This window comes from Lissotriton helveticus, chromosome 4_1 (assembly GCF_964261635.1).
Source record: "Lissotriton helveticus chromosome 4_1, aLisHel1.1, whole genome shotgun sequence".
Classification (NCBI taxonomy): Eukaryota; Metazoa; Chordata; class Amphibia; order Caudata; family Salamandridae; genus Lissotriton; species Lissotriton helveticus.
Genome location: NC_136063.1, coordinates 928696299 through 928719610, shown reverse-complemented (window position 1 = coordinate 928719610; position 23312 = coordinate 928696299). Strand labels below are relative to the sequence as shown.

General features: G+C 45.9%; 1 protein-coding gene across 1 annotated transcript in view; it reads left to right on the top strand.

Annotated features, from left to right (window-relative positions):
• LOC144828917 (cytochrome P450 2J2-like) overlaps positions 1-23312 on the top strand; it is a 433018-nt gene that overhangs the window by 184219 nt on the left and 225487 nt on the right. The window contains exon 6 of the mRNA XM_078687535.1: positions 10956-11088. Coding sequence (XP_078543661.1) covers positions 10956-11088 — 133 coding nt within the window. The remainder of the gene's footprint in view (positions 1-10955; positions 11089-23312) is intronic.

Below are 23312 nucleotides of genomic sequence, written 5' to 3'. Positions count from 1 at the left end.
AACCATATATAAGGTCCAGTCAAGTCGCAATAAATTAATCCTTCCTCAAGATTGGCTACACGCAGTCATGCTTAATTCAGGAGACAGGTGTGTCAAAAATGTAATATCAGCAAAAGAGTAAATGAGTAGGACATAACACACAATAAAAATCCAACACCAATTTATAAAAATATAGAATATTTTTATGATTAAAATTACACTAAAACTACAAAAATGCAATGTAGGGAACCGGAGAAGTGAATTTTTAAAGATTAAATGCAAAAATGTGCTTCCTAGCGCTGAAAAATTCAAAGCGGCAACTGCAGATATCTGGTTGCACCTGACCAGGACAAAGTCAAAGTTTCAGGCTGTCCACGATGGAATCGGATGAGTAAATGGCAGTGACTTGCATCAGTGTGAGGCCTCAGTGAGTCCTGGAGGTCTTTGTCTTTATCGTGGATGGTGAAGAGCTCCCGAGCTTTCAGCAGGGCAAACCAGAAATTCAGGCCAAGTCATAGTTCGATGTCACCGATTTGACTCTTGTCATCGACATTGCTGAACTTATGAAACTTTTTGCAAAAATTTGTACCAATGATCTCAAACTTCTGGATCTTCATCCAGAAAGCCTCTTTAGGTTCTTGCAGGGGCCACAACACCAGCCAAGGGTCCAGAAGTTCAGAAATGTCTCTTGGAGGTTTGGGACTACAATTCTCACAATGCACCTGGCCAAATCCAGTAAAGTCCAGGTGAAGCTGGTCAGTTGGGGTTGTCCTAAATTGAGTTGTTGCAGGTGACTCCACTTATCTCTTTTCTACCTGTTGCTGTCAGGGAGTCCACACCTTCATCTTTTGAAGCAAGGCAAAGCCCTCTTTAGTGAAGCCCAGAGTGTGCAGGAGGTGTAAGCCCTGTATTGCAGTCCTCTTTCTGCACATACCAGGGATTCAGCAGGCAAGTCCTCCTTCTCTTGTTATTTCCAGGCTGGGATCTGAGGTGTTGTGCAGTTCTCCCATATTTATTGCAGTTTCTCTTCTGGCAAGAATAGGGGGCACCCCTGACCAATGGTGTTCAAGTTGTTATCCTCCGTGATGACCACTTCAGTGTGGCATTTTTTTTTGCAGAATGCTCTATTTACTATAAATCTAAATGGAGAAAATCTCTCTTGGAGGTTCAAGTCTGGCTAACCCAAACCACAGATGTGGCTAACTTTTCCCTACACTCCCCTTCTAGACCCTCTCCTAATTGAATTACAGGAGCTTCCATCTGGCTGGGGGTGCAGGAAGTGGGGTGGGCCTGGTCCCTGTCCTAATTGTCTTTCTCCCTTTGAAGACCAGTTTGGCTACCCAACCTCCTTCTTGTCCTGGCATCTGCAGCTGCAGATCTCCTCCCACCAGAACCTGTACCTCTATGGATCCTCCCAGGCCACTACAAACCTCATCGGGAGCAGCTTGGCTCAGTTTGTCAAAGGCTCACTAATCAGAAGAGGCTGCTACAGAGATGTTTTTGGCAACTTCAAGTAAGCAGGTTCTATAACTACTTCCCCGCAATAGTTATAGTAAATCTAACCTTGAAAAGTTGTATGATTTATTGTAACTGTTATTTTGATATCTTAAATTATTGTCCTAGCTCACTCCTGTGAAACGTTAGGCTTTATACAACTTTAATAAAGACTTCTTATATCAGCTATGGAGCTACCAACACTACAATGGGGAAACGAAATTGGCAGTATTTCCCTCACCAGGGCATATAAAACATCTATTATAATGTCTCTGCTTTTTATAACAAGGCAACCTACCCTAAGGACACCTAGAACAGACTCTAATGGGGACATGTCTGTAATAGAAAGGTAGTTTAAGATGTTGGAAGTACTTTTAATTCTAAAGTCAAATTTGGACACAGTTTTATTTTGAAAGCAGCCTGCAAAGCAGGGCTGGCTTTAAAATGACGCAAAAGACACACAATTGATGGACGGAATGCAGAATAAATCAAAACATTCATCCCCAGTCAAGAGATCTGGGTTAAATCCATCGTTCTTTTGCTCACCATGCCAGCCCAGTTTAGACCTGGCCATATGCAAATCAGTCTTGACCCTGTGCCTCATGAGAACAGTCCAGACCGAACTGCCAAGCCAGGTCCTCCCTGAACCAACCATCCTAGGACCGGTTTTGGGGTTCCACCCCTCTTCAGCCAGAATAGCTTGAATCGAGTGGCACAGTGAGCCCGGGACCCACGTCTGGGCACTTAGGGCGAGGAAGCTTAAGAAACACAGTTGATGGATGGAATGCAGAACAAATCAAAATATTCACCCCCAGTCCAGAGATCTGAGTTAACCCCTTCCATGCTCATGACGAGCTCAGCTCGTCATGCAGCACAGTGCTTGTGTGCTTATGACAAGCTGAGCTCGTCATGACCACACCCGTTTTTATTGCTGTCCAGCACAGCAGGGGAAACTCTCTAGAAGCGATGAGGTTAAATCCATCATTCATTTGCTCATCATGCCACCCCAGTTTAGTCCTGGTGATATGCAAATCAGTCTTGACCCTGTGCCTCATGGGAACAGTCCAGCCCGAACTGCCAAGCCAGGTCCTCCCTGGACCGGAAATATGCATCCTAGGACAGGTTTCGGGGTTTCACCCCTCATCAGCCAGGATATCTTGAATCCAGTGGCACAGTGAACCCTGGACTCATGTCTCGGCAGACCAGGCGCACTTAGGGTGAGGAAGCAAAAAACACACAATTGATGGACGGAATGCAGAACAAATCAAAACATTCACCCCCAGTCAAGAGATCTGGGTTAAATCCATAATTCTTTTGCTCACCATGCCATCCCAGTTTAGACCTGGCCATATGCAAATCAGTCTTGACCCTGTGCCTCATGGGAACAGTCCAGCCGGAACTGCCAAGCTTGGTCCTCCCTGTACCGGAAACAAGCATCCTAGGACTGGTTTCGGGGTTTTACCCCTCATCAGCCAGGATAGCTTGAATCCAGTGGCACAGTGAGCCCGGGACCCACGTCTGGGCATACCCTGCGCACTTAGGGCGAGGAAGCAAAAGACACACAATTGATGGACGGAATGCAGAACAACAGATTTATTCAAGAATATAGGCAAAAAAATGTTAGCCAATTGAAAAATAATAAATATGACTTGTATGACGTCCAAAATAGATGCAGGTCCGTAGTTTCGGCTAGATGTAAAATTATCTCTTGTTGTGCCACCCATTGTGTTTTTCCAACATCTCAGAGGGCTGAGATTTGTTTAGTTGCCCATCTCCTTCCTTATTCCAGTACTTTTATGACTGGACTCCTGACTCATTTAGAGCTTTTGCGATGACATTTATTATTTTTCTATTGGCAATTTTTTTTTTTTGCCCATATTCATGAATGAGATCTTAAACGTTTTTCTGTTGTATGCTCTGTCAATTGTTGTGTTTATCCTGTTGAACACCATACTAATTCTATTTGGTCAAAATTCTATTGACGCATTTCTTTGGCATTTATTCAAGAGGATTTATTAATTGCCTCTCCTGGTTTTGTGTTTTGTCCAATCAATTTTTCTGCGAATGTATTTGCCTCTGCCATTGTTTTTCTGTTTACACTGATAATTGTGGTGTCCGATCTTGTTTTGTATGTAATTGTGTGAGCACCATTTGTTTAAGATTGTATTGTATTTTTATATGATGGTCTTGCTGAAAAATTGCATACATTTTCGATGGGTATCCATATTCTTCTATTTTTCAACTTTTTATGATTTGTTTTTTGTGATATAATTTTCCTTACCATATTTGCTTCTTGAATTATTTTCTATATGTGTTATTTATGCTTTGTATAATTATATACTTGAACCTCTGTTAGTATTATAGTATTCAATAGTTGTGGCCTCTAGTCCGAGCAGGGCTTCTTGCTTCGGAGGAAACGCAGCTTCACGTCCAAATATCAGCAGAAACAGAACTAGTCTCTTGAGTCCATGGTGGATTGCATGGCAACATTGTAGTATTTGATCTTGTAAATGCTTTAATACAGCTTAAACAGGACGCACTCAGAGAGACCGTGGGAATCTCTTCATTGAACTGGTTAGCATTGGCTTCACTGTCTGTGCTCATCAGTTTTCTCTGGGTGCACCTCATGCTACGAACATGCTCAACGTTTTCTTCTGGACAGCATATTAGAGCAGGGAAATGGGAGAATTTGAAAACAAGTTAGAGGAATATGTGTTCCTCATTGATTTATATTGAAGGTGAGACAATTTTAGGTAGTAGACAGCTGAAACACAGCCATTTTTGGCTTCAACAATCAGAAGTTTCCTGCCTGATTCAGGCTTATTGGAGTGTATGGGACAGTCTCTTCTCCTGGAAGGCCGGACATGCGCCTTATTTCTATCAGGAGCAGGCTTCTAGGCTCTTCTGGCACACCATCAGTTTCTCCCGCAGAAAGTACAGACTCTAGGTGATGTCTCTTCAACTTTAGGAGACTGTCTGTCAGGCAGACACCAGGCCTAAGTGCACAGATGCTCTTTGAACTGCTCTCCTTGAGCAAGAAGAATGTCAAACTGGAATCAAGGGGAGTGGTATGGAATCCACATTTTAAACGTGGGCTCTCATAGAAAGTTACAAAGAAGGTGTCAAAACAGGAGTATCCCAAGCAAGGGTGAAATGAAGTGCAAGATTTCTAAACCATTGCTGTCATTATCTTTCCTGAAGCTCTAATCAGAAACAGAAAAAAGGATAGGCCCTCCCTAGATACTTCTTCACCTTGAACAACAGAACATGCAGTTCCTCCCCTCACCCTTACTTTCTACCAAACTACAGCATTCTCAAATTCTCAATTAGTTGTTTTGTTTTTGAACAAGGTGCTCATTGAATTTTTATAGGTAGCCCTGTCTCCATTCACCCGCAGGTGTGCAAAATAACAATGGATTGAGATGTGACATGAGTAATTACTAGTGGCTGAGATTAATTCAAGCATTTATCCACCTGAACTTTGACGGGTATACCTAGACATGGTTCTTGTGCATAATGTGTCACTGAAAGCAAGCAATTCCTTGCTGATGAACCCTAAGAAAGGCAAAACCGTTCCTGGGTTGCATGTGTCCAGGGAGGACCTGGCTTGACAGTTTGAACTGGACTGTACCCATTGTAGCAGGGTCAAGGCTGATTTGCATATGCCTAAGTCCCAACTGAGGTGGCATGGTGTGCACAATAATGACAGATTTAGATGCGGCCTGAATAATTGCCAATGATTGAGATTAATTCAAGCATTCCATCCATCACTTTTTTGTATACTTTAGTGTGTTGCCTTAAGTGAGACGGGTATGTCTAGACATGGGTCTTGTGCACACTGTGTCACTGGAACCAAGCTATAACTTGCTGATGAGCCCTAAGTAGGGTGAGAACGATCCTGGGTTGCTTGTGTTCCAGCTCATGGAGGACATGGCTTGGCAGTTCAGGCTGGACTATTTCCATTGGAGAGGGGTCTAAACTGATTTGCATATGGCTAGGTCCCAACTGAGGCGTCATGGTGTGCAAAATAACAATGGACTTGGATGGGTCCAAAGTATTAACAGTGGCAGAGGTTAGTTCAAGCATTCGATCCATCATTTTTTTGTCTACTTTAGTCCATTCATCCTTACTTCGGTGTCTGGTTCTCCACTCTCCAGCTACCACAATGCAGGCACTACTCTTCCACTGTCTGGGGAAGCTGTCCTCATCCCCTACCTTGTGCCATGTTAAACCAGAGGCATCTAATACGGATCCCCAGCCCTCAGGTCTCAGAATCACACTCACTGCACATACACCCACTCAAACATTCACACAGGTTGCCGGTGCAAGGTTCCAAGTTTCACATAAAAGCAGACTTTATATGAGAGAGGCCAGTAGGCTTTCCTCTCCTTGACACAGAGAAAAATGTCTGGTTACACTACTGATTCACAAAACACAGTGCGTTGCGGCCACCACATTATGTGATGCACCCTGTACCTGGACAGTAGTCCAAGCCGCACTGAGTTCTTGGTGCTCCCCTTCAAATCACAGAAAGAATATTAGATGTTGCCTTACCAGGAACAGGCCCAGGCATCCATGCACATGCTAGATGAGCATGATGGCAGATCTAAAATAATCATCTGAATGTCAGTTTCACATGCAATTAGGCACTCAGGGCAGATGTACGTGTCTGTTTACCATGCACAACATGACACAACAATTGGTTTGGGACTTTGGAACGTGAGAGTCTTGGGTATAGTGAAAGTAGAATGATCATAGCCAAGCGTACTGAGCCAGTCCCTTAGTCTGTCTTCACTAACGCAAACCTATTGAGAACAATCTATATTTCCGAAGCTCTGATGGTACATAGTGGGGCTGTCATAAGACCTGGCTCATACTTGCAGGAATAAAGCCTGTGAAGGTTTCCCAAGGACTAATCAGTATCCTATAACTGCTAAGTTGTATCTGGCGTAAGATACACTCATACAAAACTCCTTACTGACAGAGCTTATCTAGAGCTTACAAGAGAAATATCCCAAATTGCCTGATTCTTTACTAACCTATTGATTATCCAGGGAGTAGCACAGTCTATCTATGAAATCCAACAGTTAGCCAAGGTATTAGATGAGGCTGGAAATTTGATTGAAATTGTCAATAGATTGATCTTTGACCAATTAGAAACACAAGCTGCAATTTTACAGACTAGGACAGCTCTCAATGTTGCCTTGGCTGCCGAAGTTAAAGTGTGTACACTTGTAGGGTCAGAATGTTTTTTTAATGTCATCCAAAACTTTACTTTAGGCATTCACAAATAGATCGATCAAATTGATGAAAGTGTAAAGAGCTTACACAAAATGTATCATGGACATGTTCTGAAGGGTAGACCATTTGGTCTTGGTTGACAAGTATTTTTACACTTTTAGGAATGAAGGTTCGTGAATTTACTTTTTCATCCCTATGTTGATTCATTTTATTATCTCAATCTGTATTGCGTATGTCAACAGCTTCACCAGAAGCAAGGGTACTTCTCCATCCTACTATCTTACCCCCCACAGATAATCTTTTGAGCCTGATGTAAACTTGGAAGGTAATCCCTTAATGATCATTGACGTATCTTATGTTGAACAAAAACATACTACAAGAGGAAGGAGTTGATCATGTAAACCATTGCCTTACCATAACTGTAACAGCTCCTCCCATTTTTCTAGCTCTTGCTAACTGAGCTCAAAGGAAGTACCATTATCTGACATTTTGAGTCTCTCGTTCACATCATGGTTCCTTAGATGAGAAAGTGTTGGCTAGCTCGCTCTGTCAAAAATGCTTACATTTCTGTTTCAACTGAAGGTCATCTTCTTCCTTTCTCATGACTTTAGACCTAGATGTATATACTCTCTTTGTTTTGTGAAGTTATGTGATCACAAATTTGTAGTCTGTAAGTAAAACAGTGTGGGTCCAATTACGATCTCAGTCATAAGGCCGCCGACCTTAGGTAGGAGGCCTTACAACTAAGATTGATGGTTTCACTTCCGGCCGGCTGATTACAATTCAGAATTGAAACCGTACGGTTATTACGGCAGGGTTCCAATGGCCTCCAGGAGCCCATCTGCCAGTCGGTAACCGACTCATAATCCAAATGGAAGATGTTTCCGCCTTCTGGATTACGATGCATGGTTTCCGGCTGAGTTTCCATGCCGGCCTTTCCGACATAGAAACCCCTGGCAGGGTCCCCTTCTGTTTTCGTCCTCCGGTTGGGGTCTGAGGGAGCCCCATAGGCATCCCCTTGTTGATCCCTGCACCTTGTGGCAGGCACTTTGAGGTGCCTACACGGAGTGCAGGGATGAACACAGATTCTAGTTCCTCTATGGGAGCTTGTGTTACGTCCGGGTTACAGCAGTTACACGAGCTCTCGTTGAGGAATGGGAGTATGCGACCACACCATGTGTGGTCACATCGTGATTAGGCGGTCAGGACCGCCCACTGGAGGTCGGTCGGTCCAGTTTCCGCGACGCTGTGGGGCGATCGCAAGTCCACCGGACATCAAAATAAGTCCCTATATATTTACCTTTGCTAAATAAATTTGCTCCGCTATGGTTTGCAGTGGGACCCTTTTGCTGACTGAATCTGTGATTAATAGATAATAACTTTTTTTGTTAATGAAACCCATTCAGACTTTAATTGGTGCACAGATTTTCTTTGACACTCTAGAGTCCAATGAAAAAAATATTTAGATACCATAAACTGAGCTTTTGAATGATGTTTGACAGTCTTAGTAGTTTTAATGCATTTAATGATCAAATGCAGGAGAGGGCAGACAGTCTCCATTTAGGCACTTATGCGCCCTCTGATCCAGATCATCATAATATGACCTGGATACTATGCAGCAAAAATATTATTCCAGATTTCTCAGAGCAGTACTTGGAAAGATTATTTGGATATGATCAGGTGTGGAGCAGCAACCTCACTATCTCCTCCCCCATTATATGTCCCTGCATTTGGTCGGATCATTTTTTGATAAAATTCACTATCGTTATGGTAGGCGATAATAAATCGCCGACAATGGCTGGTAGCCTTATCAGGAAATGGAGTACTATTGACAAACAAGCTTTCCTAGACAATTTAGCTAATACTGTCCCTACGGATAATGTAGATCTTGTGCAGGCTGAAATGAACATCTCCCGCTGGCTGCTGGATGCAAGCGATATATATGCTCCCCTGAAGAAATTCAGAACGGGTCATCGCCCGGAATCCCAGAAATGGTTTTCCGAGGACTTGAAAGCAAAAAAACTAGACATCCGCCATAAGGAACGCAAGTGGAGGAGAAATTATGATCCTCAGGCCAAATCCACTCACACAGCCGCTCGCTCTGCCTATAAACAAGCTATCGTTCAGGCCAAGGCACTTTATTTCTCAAATCTAATTACCGATTCCCAAAATAAGTCCAAGGACATTTTTGCCATCGTCAATAAGCTTTCTAACCTGGAGAGAGTCACCCCTAATATAACGGTGTCTCAGGACTGGTGTAATTCACTTAATCTTTACTTCCGGGACAAAATTTAGCAATTAAAGCCAGTATTCCAGTTACTGACACTATACTGAACACCACCCCTCTGATTCCTAGTGATCATGTTTTTGATCACTTCCCACTTATCAATGCGGAATCCTTACAAATCCTTACTACCAGAGTGAAATCCGTCTCCCCTAGGGATTGCTGTCCCCCTTATATCTTAAAGGAAATCTCCTCGGTTCACCCTGCCCCTATCCTGACGTTTCTTAACGCCTCCCTCATTCAGGGGGTGGTTCCTAAAGCCTTCAAAGAGGCAGCAATTATCCCTCTGCTAAAAAAACCAGGGGCGGATTCTTCAGCCTTGCCTAATTACAGGCCAATTTCTCTTCTCCCCTACTTGGCTAAACTCCTTGAAGCCCATGTCACTACCCATCTTTCCAATTTCTTCGAGGACTCTAATTACTTAGACCCCCACCAGGCTGGGTTTCGGCCAGGCCACTCCACCGAGACTGTTGTCACCGCTGTCATGGATTCTCTCCGTGTCAACGCAGACAAGGGAATACCCCAAGCCCTGGTCCTTTTAGATCTGTCTGCCGCGTTCGACACGGTCGACCATGCCATCTTATTGGACCGTGTCGAACAGGCAGGCATCCGGGGCCCGGCCCTTAATTGGATTAGGTCTTTCCTTAGTGACCGTACTCAGGCGGTCCGCTTGGCCCCCTTTACTGCTTCCAAAATACAGACAACCTGTGGGGTTCCCGAGGGTTCTTCCCTGTCCCCTCTTTTGTTCAACCTATACCTTGCACCTCTGATTCAATCCCTGGGAAAGTTTAAAATCGCCACCTTCAATTATGCCGACGACTTACAGCTCATCTTTACCACCGACAGCTCTTCTGACTCAATCAGGGAATTCCAGGACACCATGCTGCACATCCGTTGTTGGATGGATGCTACTCATTTAAAATTGAATCCAGGAAAGACGGAAATAATCCTCAATGGCAAAAGCCAAATATGCTGGGGCCCCCAATACTGGCCGCCGGAATTAGGTCCTGTACCAACCCCTTCTACATCAGTTAAAAGTCTAGGAGTGATCACTGACAGTGACCTCACATTGAAAACTCAGGCGAGCGCGGTGGTATCCTCCTGCTTCCACCAGCTTCGCAGGATAAAGAAAATCAGTCGGATGTTGACCCACTCGGCCTTGATCCGGGTGGTGATAGCGCTAGTCCTATCCCGCCTGGATTCTGCCAATTCCATCTATCTGGGTCTTCCACTGCACCTTGGCAAACGTCTCCAACTGGTTCAGAACAAAGCCGCAAGACTGGTCTACCTACGTCCTCGTTGGCAATCAGCTAGGCCCCTGCTCAAACAGCTCCATTGGCTCCCTTTCACCCAACGAGAACAGTTCAAGATGGCGTGTATGGTCTTTAAGTCCTTAAACATCCGCAGTTCCCAATTTTTTAATATTCTCCTGCCCAGATATGTCCCTTTCCGTAATCTCCGGTCTGCTAACCTTCACCTTTTGTCCACACCTATTTTTAAGTTGCAACGCCAGGGCAGTCGCAGGTTCGCCGTCTTGGCATCTAAACTTTGGAACTCCCTTCCTCTGGAGATTCGCTCCTGCCCTGACTTCCTTATGTTTAGGAAACAGCTTAAGACTTGGCTCTTTCCATCGGCCTAGGCTTCCCTATTCCATCTGGGTCAGACTCTTAGTCAGCGCCATGAAGCCTTAGGGTGTACGCGCGCTTTAAAAATAGCTGTTAACATAACATATGCTTTTCTTAGACAAATTTACCTCGGAAGCTGGGTGTACTTGATTTTAAGTTGCACAGGATCTGTCAGAAAATTATAGATTGGTGCTGGGGTTCGAATCACTCGCAAAATCACAGCGCACGTTATATAACTACTGCACGAGAGTTACTTTAGTATTGGTACTACTGGTTGTTATGTAAAGCCTAAATGTGAAGGTGTGTTTTTTATCCTTCTCCATTCTTTCCAGGGAGAAAACAGCGCCTTCAGTGAAGAAAACATGATACAAGTTGTATTTGACTTCTTTATGGCAGGTTCTGAAACTACTACTGCCACCCTGGCCTGGGCATTGCTCTACATGTTGGAAAATCCTGATGTTCAAGGTACTTTTGTTTTGGTTGACCTCACGGTGTCCTGTGTACAGGCAATCCAGAAGGACAGGATTGCATAATGAACTACTCTCATGATTATCTAGATGAGGACCGATTAAAAAGCCTGCATGCACCTTTAAGAGGGACAAAAAGCATAACAAAATGATATAAGTGTCACTGAAAAAGAGACAAGTTGTTAACTTAAATGGTAGTGCCATTAGGAGAGGATTAGCAGATTTACACTAAGTTTATAGGTGAGGTATTTACAGTCTGACATTCTAACTTTTGTTTATCACTAAGATCCTGTTCTCTTTTTCACTGATACAGTTTTAGCTCCACTGGCATGAGCCCTACATTGACAGCAAGTATTCCATGCAGCGGCCATCCCAACACGTTTTTAGAAATAATTTCTAAACACAAATTCCCAAAGTCTGGAGAGTAAAAAAAAAAATGTCCCTGTTGCACTCAGATATGTCCACTAGCACTCTGGGGAACTTTCATATTTTATCAGTCTAAGTACGCAGGATACGTGGTATGCCTACAGGACATAGCTTGAGGGTTAGGTTTTCAATTTTGCTTTACCTAGCAAAGGCTGTTCCTTGTTCGGGTTATGTGGGAAACAAATGAATGGGGAGGCTTCCAGTGTGCATCAGCTGTACTGTTAGTACCCATCTGTAAATATTACCCAGAGTATTTATAAATGGCGCTCTAAAGCCAAACCTTGACGCTTTAGTGCTGCTTGGCGAGTCCATGTTGTAGACGGCCCTAGGAAATCTCACTGTGCGGTTATGTGAACATTCTAAAGATGAATATGTGTTATAATTCTTAATAACATATAAAGGTCCACCAACATGACATGGTTGTCATAAATGGGTATGCTCTACTTAATTCAGGGAGCTGGGAAGGTTGATCAGATCAGAAGGACCAGGATGGTGTCAGATTTTTAGGATAATGTCTAGCCGTGTAAGTGATTATGCTCGTGCTCATCATATGCAGTGGTCGAAGTGGGAAAACAAAAGTAGGGGAACTGTGGGTGGAGAATCAGGGGGCGGGAATAACCGAAGATTGAATCAGTGGGCGGAGTCAGGGGTGTGGCTAGAAATAGCAAAACATACCAATTTTTTGTACGTCTACCATTTCACTGACCAGTTACAGCTTATAACATTATTTAATTAAAAGAATGGATATGTTTATTTGAGGTTTAATTCAGGAAAAAGCAAACACGCATAGGGAATACAGGTTTATGTAAAGCATGTGAAATACAAGCAGGAACAACATGTTACCTTAATGCTTTTACTCTCATTGTTCAGAAATCCATGATTATTTTTTGTCTCAAACATGGAGGTCATGAATACAGGGCTCCATATGTACACATGTGTTAAGCAAGGCTCAGAAGAGAAAGGGACTCTTCAGGAGAATCTAGACTCAAGGAAACCCACAAAGGCTCCTTCATATTCATGTCAGCCAGCTAGCTGCTCAATCATAATATAGCAAAAAGAACAACTGGTGGACAGAATCCAGAACAATATCATACATTCACCCAAGTACAGAGATCTGGGCCTAAATCCATTGTTTCTTTGCTCACCATGCCATTCCAGTTTGGACCCAGCCATATGCAAATCAGTCTTGATCCTGCACCCAATGAGAACAGTCCAGCCCGAACTGCTAGGCCAGGTCCTCCCCGGACCGGAATCAAGCATCCTAGGACCGGTTTCTGGCTTTCAGCCCTCATCAACCAGGATAGCTTGATTCCAGTGGCATGGAGAGCACGGGACTATTGTCTGAGCATACCTGTCCCACTCGGGGTGACAAATGCAAAAAGAACAATTGATGGACAGAAGGCAGAACAATGTCATACATTCACCCTAGTTCAGAGATCTGGGCTTAAATCCATCATTTTTTGCTCACCATGCCATTCCAGTTTGAACCAAGCCCAATGCAAATCAGTCTTGATCCTGCGCCCAATGTGAACAGTCCAGCCCGAACTGCCAGGCCATATGTATTCAAGTGTCCTTTCATTCGGGAAGTGAACACCAAGCAGTACCCACTGAACTATGCACATAACATATTGCTCTTTGATATGCATGGTACATGTTCTTTGCAGCAGGCATATTACCACTCTGCATTACCTTAGATGAGTAAAACAGCCACTAGACAAAACATGCTCCCATCTCTCTCCAGCAGGTACATTGATCACCAAAGTTATCTTGGCACTTGTATTGTTGACCGAAACCTGCTGAATATACAAAGAACTTTGCAGTGTTTTTAAAACTCCTGCACTTGTACAAAACCGGTCCCCCCCAAACTAAACTGGCCCCCTACCCTTCCAGTCGCCCTGGGAAACGCCTGCTCCTGCCCTTTTCCTGCTCCAGTCCAGTCAGTACTCCTGCTCATGCTCGATCAACACTCCTGCTTCGCCAATTCCCCTGCCCCCTCCCTTCTCCTGGCCCGTTACTTCTCCTGGCCCGTTACTTCTCCTGGCCCGTTACTTCTCCTGGCCCGTTACTTCTCCTGGCCCGTCACCTCTCCTGGCCTTTTCCCTTCTCCTGCCATGTTCCCTTCTCCTGCCATGTTCACTGCTGCTGCCCTGTTCACCGCTCCTGCCCTGTTCACCGCTCCTGCCCTGTTCACCACTCCTGCCCTGTTCACCGCTCCTGCCCTGTTCCCTGCTCCTGTCCTTTCACCGCTCCTGTCCTTTCACCGCTCACGCCCGGTTACTGCTCTAGCTCATGCCCCGTCACTTCTCCTGCCCGTCACTTCTCCTGCCCCATCACCTGTCCTGCCCCATCACCTCTCCTGCCCCGTCACCTCTCCTGCCCCGTCACCTCTCCTGCCCCGTCACCTCTCCTGCCCCGTCATCTCTCCTGCCCCGTCACTGCTCCTGCCTCGTCACTGCTCCTGCCTCGTTCACTGCCCCTGTCCTGTTCACTGCTCCTGTCCTGTTCACTGCTCCTGTCCTGTTCACCGCTCCTGCCCTGTTCACCGCTCCTGCCCTGTTCACCGCTCCTGCCCTGTTCACCGCTCCTGTCCTTTCACCACTCCTGTCCTTTCACCGCTCACGCCCGGTTACTGCTCTAGCCCATGCCCCGTCACTTCTCCTGCCCCGTCACTTCTCCTGCCCCGTCACCTCCCCTGCCCCGTCACCTCTCCTGCCCCATCACCTCTCCTGCCCCGTCACCTCTCCTGCCCCGTCACCTCTCCTGCCCCGTTCACCGCTCCTGCCCCGTTCACCGCTCCTGCCCCGTTCACCGCTCCTGCCCCGTTCACTGCTCCTGCCCCGTTCACTGCTCCTGTCCCGTTCACTGCTCCTGCCCCGTTCATTGCTCCGGCCCCGTTCACCGCTCCTGTCCTTTCACCGCTCAAGCTCATGCCCCGTCACCTCTCCTGCCCCGTCGCCGCTCCTATCACGTCTCCTCTTCTGCCCCGTCTCCTCTCCTGCCCCGTCTCTTCTCCTGCCCAGTCGCTTCTCCTGCTCAGTCGCTTCTCCTGCCCGTTCCCTGCTCCTGCCCCGTTCCCTGCTCCTGCCCCGTTCCCTGCTCCTGCCCCGTTCCCTGCTCCTGCTCCGTTCCCTGCTCCTGTCCCGTTCCCTGCTCCTGTCCCGTTCCCTGCTCCTGTCCCGTTCCCTGCTCCTTTCCCGTTCCCTGCTCCTGTCCTGTTCACTGCTCCTGTCCTGTTCACTGCTCCTGCCCCGTTCACCGCTCCTGGTCCTTTCACCGCTCCTGTCCTTTCACTGCTCACGCCCGGTTACTGCTCTAGCTCATGCCCCGTCACCTCCCCTGCCCCATCACCTCCCCTGCCCCGTCACCTCCACTGCCCCATCACCTCCCCTGTCCCGTCACCTCCCCTGCCCGTCACCTCTCCTGCCCGTCACCTCTCCTGCCCCGCCACCTCTCCTGCCCCGCCACCTCTCCTGCCCCGTCACCTCTCCTGCCCCGTCACCTCTCCTGCCCCGTCACCTCTCCTGCCTATTCTCCTGCCCCGACACCTCTCCTGCCCTAGTACCTCTCCTTTCCTGTCGCCTCTTCTGTCCGGTCACTGTGGTCACTGCTCCTGCCCAGTTCACTTCACTCCGTGTACAACATTGACAAAGGTGTCAAGTTCCCCACAGTACTCTGCTTGGGGAAAGCTCCTCTCTAATCAGCGACTCCGATCTCAGGGGCACCTGATATGTTAAAGGTACTTTTTTAGAAGTAGGGGCACGCCGTGCCCTTCCGTCCCCGCCCACTTCTATCACTGATCATATGTAAATGTATCTCCTGTTCATATCATTTAAGTATTGCATGGCTCCTGTTTTCATGGACAGATCTTTAACAGTCCTCGACCTCAGATTCTATGGATTATGGTAAGTGTTGCATACATAAATACTTGCACACTGGTCTATGTATTTCATCCAGTTTATTGGTGAATACGTTCTTCCTTCCATGTGTCCACCAACCAACTGCCTGTACATTCCTTCATGCTCGAACATGAACATCCCATGTGTCACATGGCTACGGCGGTGTTCCACATCCCTAAGCAACATAACACACCCCTCCCCTTTCCATTATAAAGAGAAATAATTAAAAAAGAATAGAATATAAACGTACTAAAACAAATAATCCTACTTACCATAAAACCGTCCTAAACTAAGGCATTAACAGAGCAAAGCTTGATAGCATGTAATGATTTACATTGTTTCTGACCTGAATGTAAACCATGTTTTATGCGTAAAAACAATTATTTATTGTTGACAAAATATTCCTTTAGCCAACACAAAACTTTCCTCCTTCTCACAGAAGTTTGACAGGAGTCAATATCCTCTGTATCCCCAGAACAAGGTTCAACCTCCTCCAACGCATCCTCAGTGTCTGCGCCAACAGGCTTGTCATTTTCACAGATTCGTCTTTTGCAGCCTTCGTGGAATTCTTACTCTCCATTACTTGTCCTTCCATACCAGACATATCACCTGACGCATTCCCTTCAAATTCATCCTGTAATCAATCATATTTATCCTCCTTAGCTCCATCAATCCTTCTTTCAACTGCAATTCTATTTAAATTCCACACTTTCCCATTCCTCAATCTTATAGCATTATGCAAAACTTCTTCTGGTTCAAAAAAACAACTGTCACCCTTTACGACAATACCTGTTTTTAGGTCTCGTGTCTAGCGTTTCAGTGCGCAGCACTGCTTGTGCAGTGCAAGACCTCTTGTAAGGGGGTTTTGAAAGCTGACCACACGCAAGTGCGTGTGATCAGGCTTTCCCCTGCAGCCATTGAGTTTCACATGTTTTTTTTTTTTTAAAAAGGCACGCGATTGGGAAAAGGCGGGCGCATGTGCCATCTTTGCTCCACCCATTCCCGTCCGTGGCTAGCACGCGCAGCAGCGCGCGTTCGTCTCGCTGCCTCTGCCCTGCTACCTCGCCCTGCTCCTCTGTGGTGTCTTCACTTTCGCCCATGCGGCCGTGTCACTTTCACGGTAGCACGGCCATTGCACAACAGTCATCTTAACACTGTTCGACTCCGCTTTCATTTAGTACACTAATGCATTCTGGGAGCTGTAGTCGGGGCATAAATTACAATAATTGTATTCTTGTAATATGTTTTTTTTTGTTGCTTCGTAGCGCTATATGGTTGGTAAAAAAAAATGCAGTGCTTCTGCTTAGCAAAACTCATAGTCACCCCACCCCCCATTGGGAAGGCCAGCCAGCCGGGCAAATGTTTGTTTTTTCGTACATGAGTAGTTCAGTAGGAGCAGTCTCTTGTCCCCTCAGATGTGTTCTTTTTGTGGCGGTTTCATGTTCCTGGGAGAGACCGAGGTATCTGATGTGGGGGTGGGAAGGTTGCGCATCAAAAAGAGAACCCATAGCAACAGCAGTCTCCTCCGGGCCTCTGCTTTTCACTGCATACTTACTATTTTTAGAAATAGGAAAGAAACAGCGTCTAAATTTGGAAGCGTTTTCTGTAAAATATAAAATACTTTTTCTTACTCCAGCAGCCCCCGGTCGTCCTGCGGATTAACGTTTTCAGATGACTTTAGGAACTGCTTGAAACAATTTCAGTGGTAAACCCAGGCCTCGTGTACCAAATCCCATGGCCTGGTGGTACATAAATGGTGCCAACCAACTCCACCCCGTAGCCGCATAGGTGCACAGATTGGCCGATAGGCAGGCGTCATGCCACGGGTGCTGGCAAAGTTGAATGGGAAGAAATGAACATGCCAGCCTTTAATTTGTTTGTAATGGGGAGATTAGGGTTAAACTCCAGTATGACGAAATTCTTTAAATAGAAAGGAATCTGGCTTCCTATTTAATCCAGGCAGTTCTCTGGGAACCACAGTCCAGCCTGTGCATCTTGTGCGTGCATGCACCAAGAACTCGCACCCTGCACACCTGGGGCTTACTTAGAGGTTGGTAGATTGATACTCCGAAAAAAACGTGACAGATTATTGTAACAAGTGCCATAAAATATTATCGGGGCCACTTGAATTATGCGGAAGTAGAGGAAAAAATGATGTGGCGCAGGTTTTACAATAATATGCCGACAAGAAAAGGTAAATTATGAGGCGTAATGAGACCTATTTTCGAATGGTTTTACCACGTTATCTTTAAAATCTTGTACATACTATCTGGGTAACTGTTTCACCTCATCAGTACTAGTCTGACACCCAAATGTAATATAGCAATAGTCAGCGGAAGGGTGAAACCACTGCGCCTTCCTCTCCACTAGGCTTCAACAGGTTTTGCTTCAGTTTACTTATTTTTGATCCATGTGAGCAGGATTTTTTGGGGTCAAAATATTCGTTCTGTGGCAACTGGGGCAGATCTGTAATTTTGCAGAAAGGAAGTGGCCGCAAAATGACATAATTCCAGTGGCCCCAAATATGCACTTGTAATAAGGTGTCAGATATCCATAATGTTTGTTACTGGGAACCAACCTGCCAAACTGTAAACAAGGTCCCTGGTCCCTATGAAGGGGCTTTATCAGTGGTGATGCGTGGAGTTGATATGTCAGGCGTGCTGGGCAGGGAGCCCTCATAGCAAGACTCTAAACATTGTTTCCCTAGCTACGAACTGCCAGTGATGTAAGGGACAAGGTAACTGTTGCTGAAAACAGCTGTTCTTGACTGTGCTGGCTTAGTGCACACTTATTCTCAATGGTGCTCCTGTCAGCATAGATATTTGTTCTCTCAGTGGTGCTAGTGTCTTTAGCTTTGTGAGGTTAGTGATAGTGCCCTAGTATATTGAGTACCTGTTCTCAATGGTGATCCTAGCATCACAGCAATCTTTGCGCACTCAGATGTGTTTGCATAGCACTCACTGCTTTCTATGGTGCTAGTGTGTTGCTGATGGGCTCTCTCAATTCTCTAGTGGCAATGTGCTGGAATAGTGTAAATCTGCTCTAAATGGCGCTCAGTATCGTTATTTTTTAGCTATGTGGTTTGTTTATGTTTATGCACATTTATAAAGCGCGCAACTACCCGTAGGTTTCTCAGCTCTGAGGACTAGACCCAAGAAGGTAAACGTAGCGCGTTTATTGGTTGAAAAGCCATGTCTTCATCTGTCTCCTGAAGGTGAGCATGGTACTACTGGTCTTGATGTTGGGGGGAAGTTTCTTCCAGAGTTTAGTGGTGGCACACATAAAGGATCTGTCACCCCAATAAGGCTGTTTTTGTACGGGGGACAATTAGCAGGTTTTCGGTAGAGGAACGCAGTTGTCTAGGGGGGGGTTGTACGGATGGAGGGAATGTTTGAGAAAGTCAGGTCCGATGGAATGAATGGCCTTGTATGCAACGCAAAGAGCCTTAAACTTGGCTCTGTTTCTGACAGGCAGCCAGTGGAGTCGGCGGACCACTTTGGAGATAGGTTTAAATTTGGGAGTGCCTGTCAGGAGCCTGGCTGCTGTGTTTTGTACCAGTTGGAATTTGTTAAGAACTCTTTCTTGTGCATTAATGACTAGGCTGTTGCAGTAGTCTACTTTGGACATGACAAGTGTGCTGATTAGTGTTGTGGCAGCAGTGGGTGGGTGATATGGAAGAAGTTTCTTTATGATTTTAATGATATAGAAAGCTGAGGAGACTACTGAATCAGCGTGGTGCATTAACGACAGATTAGTGTCGAAAATGACTCAGAGATTTCTAACTTTTGTGACTGAGGGGGGTGTACCCAAATCTGATAGCCACCAGAGGGAGGACCGTGAGGGAGTGAGCTTGCCGAAGATCATCACCTCCGTCTTGCTGGAGTTTAGTCTGAGGGAGTTGTTTGTCATCCAGGTGCTTATGGCCAGCATTCCCTGCTGGAAGTTGGCTGCCACCTTGGCTCCATCGTTGTGTATTGCCAACACCAGTTGGGTGTCGTCGGCGTAGGATGTGAGACGCAGGTTGTAAGTTTCAATGACCCTCGCAGGTAGATATTAAATAAGGTCGGGCTTAGTGAGGATCCCTGAGGCACGCCACCAGGAAAAGTGAATGGGGGGAGGTGAAATTGCCAAGTGTGACTGATTGTGAACGATTAGCAAGAAATTACGGGCACTGGCTGTGTGTGTAATGCCCTAGGCAGTGACACGGTCGATCAAAGTGGCATGGTCGACCGTGTCAAAAGCTGCAGAGAGATCCAACAGGAAGAGAACTGCGGCTCAGAGAATTTTTTTTATTTCATTAGAAGCTTTGATAAGGGCGGTTTCCATACCGTGTCCCTTTCTGAAGCCAAACTGGGTGTCATCAAGTAAGTGGTTTTCCTCAATAAAGTGTGTCAATTGGGAATTCATCATGACTTTCTCTGCAATTTTTGCTGGTAGAGGTATACATGCGATGGGCCTGTAGCTGGATATGTCCGCAGGGTCAAGGTTGATCTTTTTGATGAGGGGCTTAATAACCGTCTTTTTCCAGATGGAGGGATATATACCAGTTTTGAACATGGAATTGAAAATGTTAGCTAAATTAGATCCTATGATAACAGGGTTGAGATTAAGGGTGGCCGGTGGACATGGATCCTCTGGAGATCCTGATTTCATAGTAGAGAGGAGATGAGTGATGTGATATGGGGAGATTTGCTGAAATTTCTCAAAGGAGGGGGGGTGAAAAATGCTGGTGGGGGAAGAGTCAGAGGGAGTGGGGGGGCCTATAGGTGCACTGATTTGACTGGTATCCACTGTGGTTGTGTTGGAAGAGTTATTTAGAGTGAAGTTATTGTAGATGGTGCTGACAGTCTCCTGAAAGTGTGAGGCTAATGAGTTGCAGAGTGTCTGGGAGGCAGGGATAGGAGGGGTCAACCCTTGGCCTGATAGCTTGGAGACGACATGGAATAGTTGCTTGGCAGAATTTTGTGCAGATTCAATTTGATTACAGTAGAAATTGCTTTCAGCTGTGATCAGAAGTTGTTTATAATTAGCTAGGGATTGTTTGTAGAGGGATTTTTTTTGGGTCTTAGTTTAAACGCCAGCGGCGTTCTTGATGTCTGCATTTTTGTTTTTCGCGCCTAAGGGTCTCGTTAAACCAAGGTGCAGAGACCGTGATTCTGTTATTGGACCTGTGCTTGGTACGTACCGCCAGGTTGACCGCGTTGTTAATCCAGAGTGTGTAATATTTAGCAGCTAATTCGGGGTTGTCAGGGGGAAGATCGGGCAGAGAAGCCGGAAGAGAGGATTGAAATTTGAGGGAGTCAGTGTTATTCCATGCTTTGAATTGACTGGGAAGTGAGGGATTGAGGTGAGGGTGGGAAATGGTTTTAAATTGGATATCAAAAAGGACTGCATGGTGATCAGTCCATGGTAGTGGGAGGACATTTCCAAGAGTTAGGAGCTGGTGATTAGAGAAAAGTTCATCTAACGTGTGTCCAGCGGAGTGTGTGGGGGAGGCGACGATTTGTGTGAGGTCTACCGCATCGAATTCGGCTAGTAGGGCTGCGGTGTCTGGATCGTCGTGTACCTCCAGATGAAAGTTAAAATCCCCCAAGATGGAGAAGTTGTTTTCACCTGCCACTAGTTCAAGTAGGCATCCCATGGAAGAAAGGAAATCAGAGTGTGATCCAGGGGGGCGTTATAGAAGAATACCTTTAAAAGGGGGGAGATGGGGGATTGTGATTGAGAAGCTGCAAGCTTCGCAAATATTAGTTGGGACTGATTCCATCATAATTAAGTAGTGTCCCTGGTGAATGAGTGCAAGGCCTCTACCTTTTTTTTGTAGTCTGTCGTATCGACAGACAGAATAGCCTTCTGGGGTAGCTGTAGAGAAATCGGGCCCAGAGGCAGGGTCACCCCAGGTTTTGGTTATAGATAGAAGGTCCAAATTGAGATTTTCTATGAGGGTTCGAATTTAATATTTGTGTTTTGGGAGGGACCGGGTATTTATCAAGGCAAAGTGAATGTTTGCCTGTGTGGGGGCATTTTTGGGAGGAGGATGGAGTGCCTGGAGAGTATCGAAGGAGAAGTGGCAATTTAGGCAGCACGGGGTGGGGTGGTGGTCTGATTTACCAAGATTTAGGATAGAGCATTTTTGTAGGTGTGTTCAGGTGGGACGCATGTTTTTTAATTGGTCAGATGTGTAGACTAGTGGTTTCTCGTAGGTAGTTATGGAAAATGGATCGGGGGGGAACTGGGCCCGGTCCAGACGCGGACGGTCGCAGACGGGCTTGCCTTTGGCGTGCCTTTGGCACGCGTGTCTGCTGCGCAAAAGGTAAGGCATCACTTTTTATAGGTTTGGACGGAGCGCAACAGCTGGCGTGCTGACCTCTGCGCTGCTAGGGGAGGAAGTAGTATTCACTTCCGGTGCGCACTAGTGTCCAGCTTCCCTCCACAACAAACTGAATGCCTCAGCGGTGGACCGGGGAAGAAGGTGAAATCAGGTGAGAGCAACTAGTGCATTTAAAACAATAAAACTGTGAATCTAGGAGTTGTATTTTAAAATTGTTATCGGCCCGGTGCAGGTATGAAAAGCAAACCATGCAGGAGCCCTTTACCAGGCGCTCCGGGGAGATCGCGCTGCAGCAATGAATTTACCTTTACTTGGTTGTGGTGGCAGTGTTGTCAGTATACTTGGGTGGTGGTGGCATGTGCTGTCGCCTCTATCCTTGTACCCTCTCTGTTGGTGATGTTATCATGGTGCTCTCTGTGGTAGTAGTCTGCTGCCGTTGTGTTTGTTTTATGCGCTCTGTGGTGGGTGTGTACCAGTATACAACACACCCATTCCCTCTGCTGGTGCGGTCAGTATTTTTGTGCGCTGTGGTGGTAGTGTGGGTGCATAGGTGTTGCTGTGGTTGTAGAACTGCTGTTAGTCCTGCTGGGTTGGACACCACTACCCCACGTTGGCTGGTTTAGCAGCACTACTGACTGTTATCACTGCCATCTGTTGGTAGGATGATGTATAAAAGCAGCAGCACCTAACTATGTCAGCTGAATCTGTGCTGCCAATGATGGTCCTGGGCCGTTAGGTGTCGCTGCTGTGTGCGAACACAGAGGCGTGATTGGCGATGAAGTCTTGGTTGTTTCATCAACTAAGGTGACCCCAGCAAGCTGCTCGGGCTTTGGTGGGTGGTGGTCAGGTCAGAGCACACGCTCTTTACTCTTGAAAGCAGCATGTGCCAAATACATAAGAAGCTACGGAACACAGTATGAAGCGCCTCTGCTATTCACGCATCCAATTGATTTCATTCTGAAAGCTGGACGTCTGCATTTTTCTTGGGGAACTATTTTCAGCATCAGTTGGCAATCATGGTATGTGTTCTGCACAGAAAACACACTTGGCAAAACATCAAATTAATCCATGGCTGTAGGGAGTGGCAGTAGTTGATAGCATCTTATCCCACGTGCATAGACTGTATTTCCTATAACACATTTGCCCCACTATCACATACTAACATTATAAATAACCTTGTATATATTTATTGCTTTTAAAACAAAATAGATAAAAACAATGCCATTTATAATACCAGCAACTTTAAACTTTGCTACTGCGAGACCTATTGCACTGCAAATGCTTGTTTTTCATGCACCCAATCTTCTACCTCTATACAGGGAAGGTTTCACCCCATATTTGAAGTTGTAATAATTCTTACTTCTAGTATGCGTCACTTCCATCCGGTTTTGCACTTCTTCTTTTGACCATTACATAACTCTTGTAGAACATGGCCAACCAGGATTGTATGTAGATCTGGATTTTTCTCTCTCATGATTACAAAAGGGGGTAACCCTGTAGCATCATTACTTGTAACCCGATATGACCACACAGTCTTCCTAACTGTGTAATCCAATCCTTATTATATGT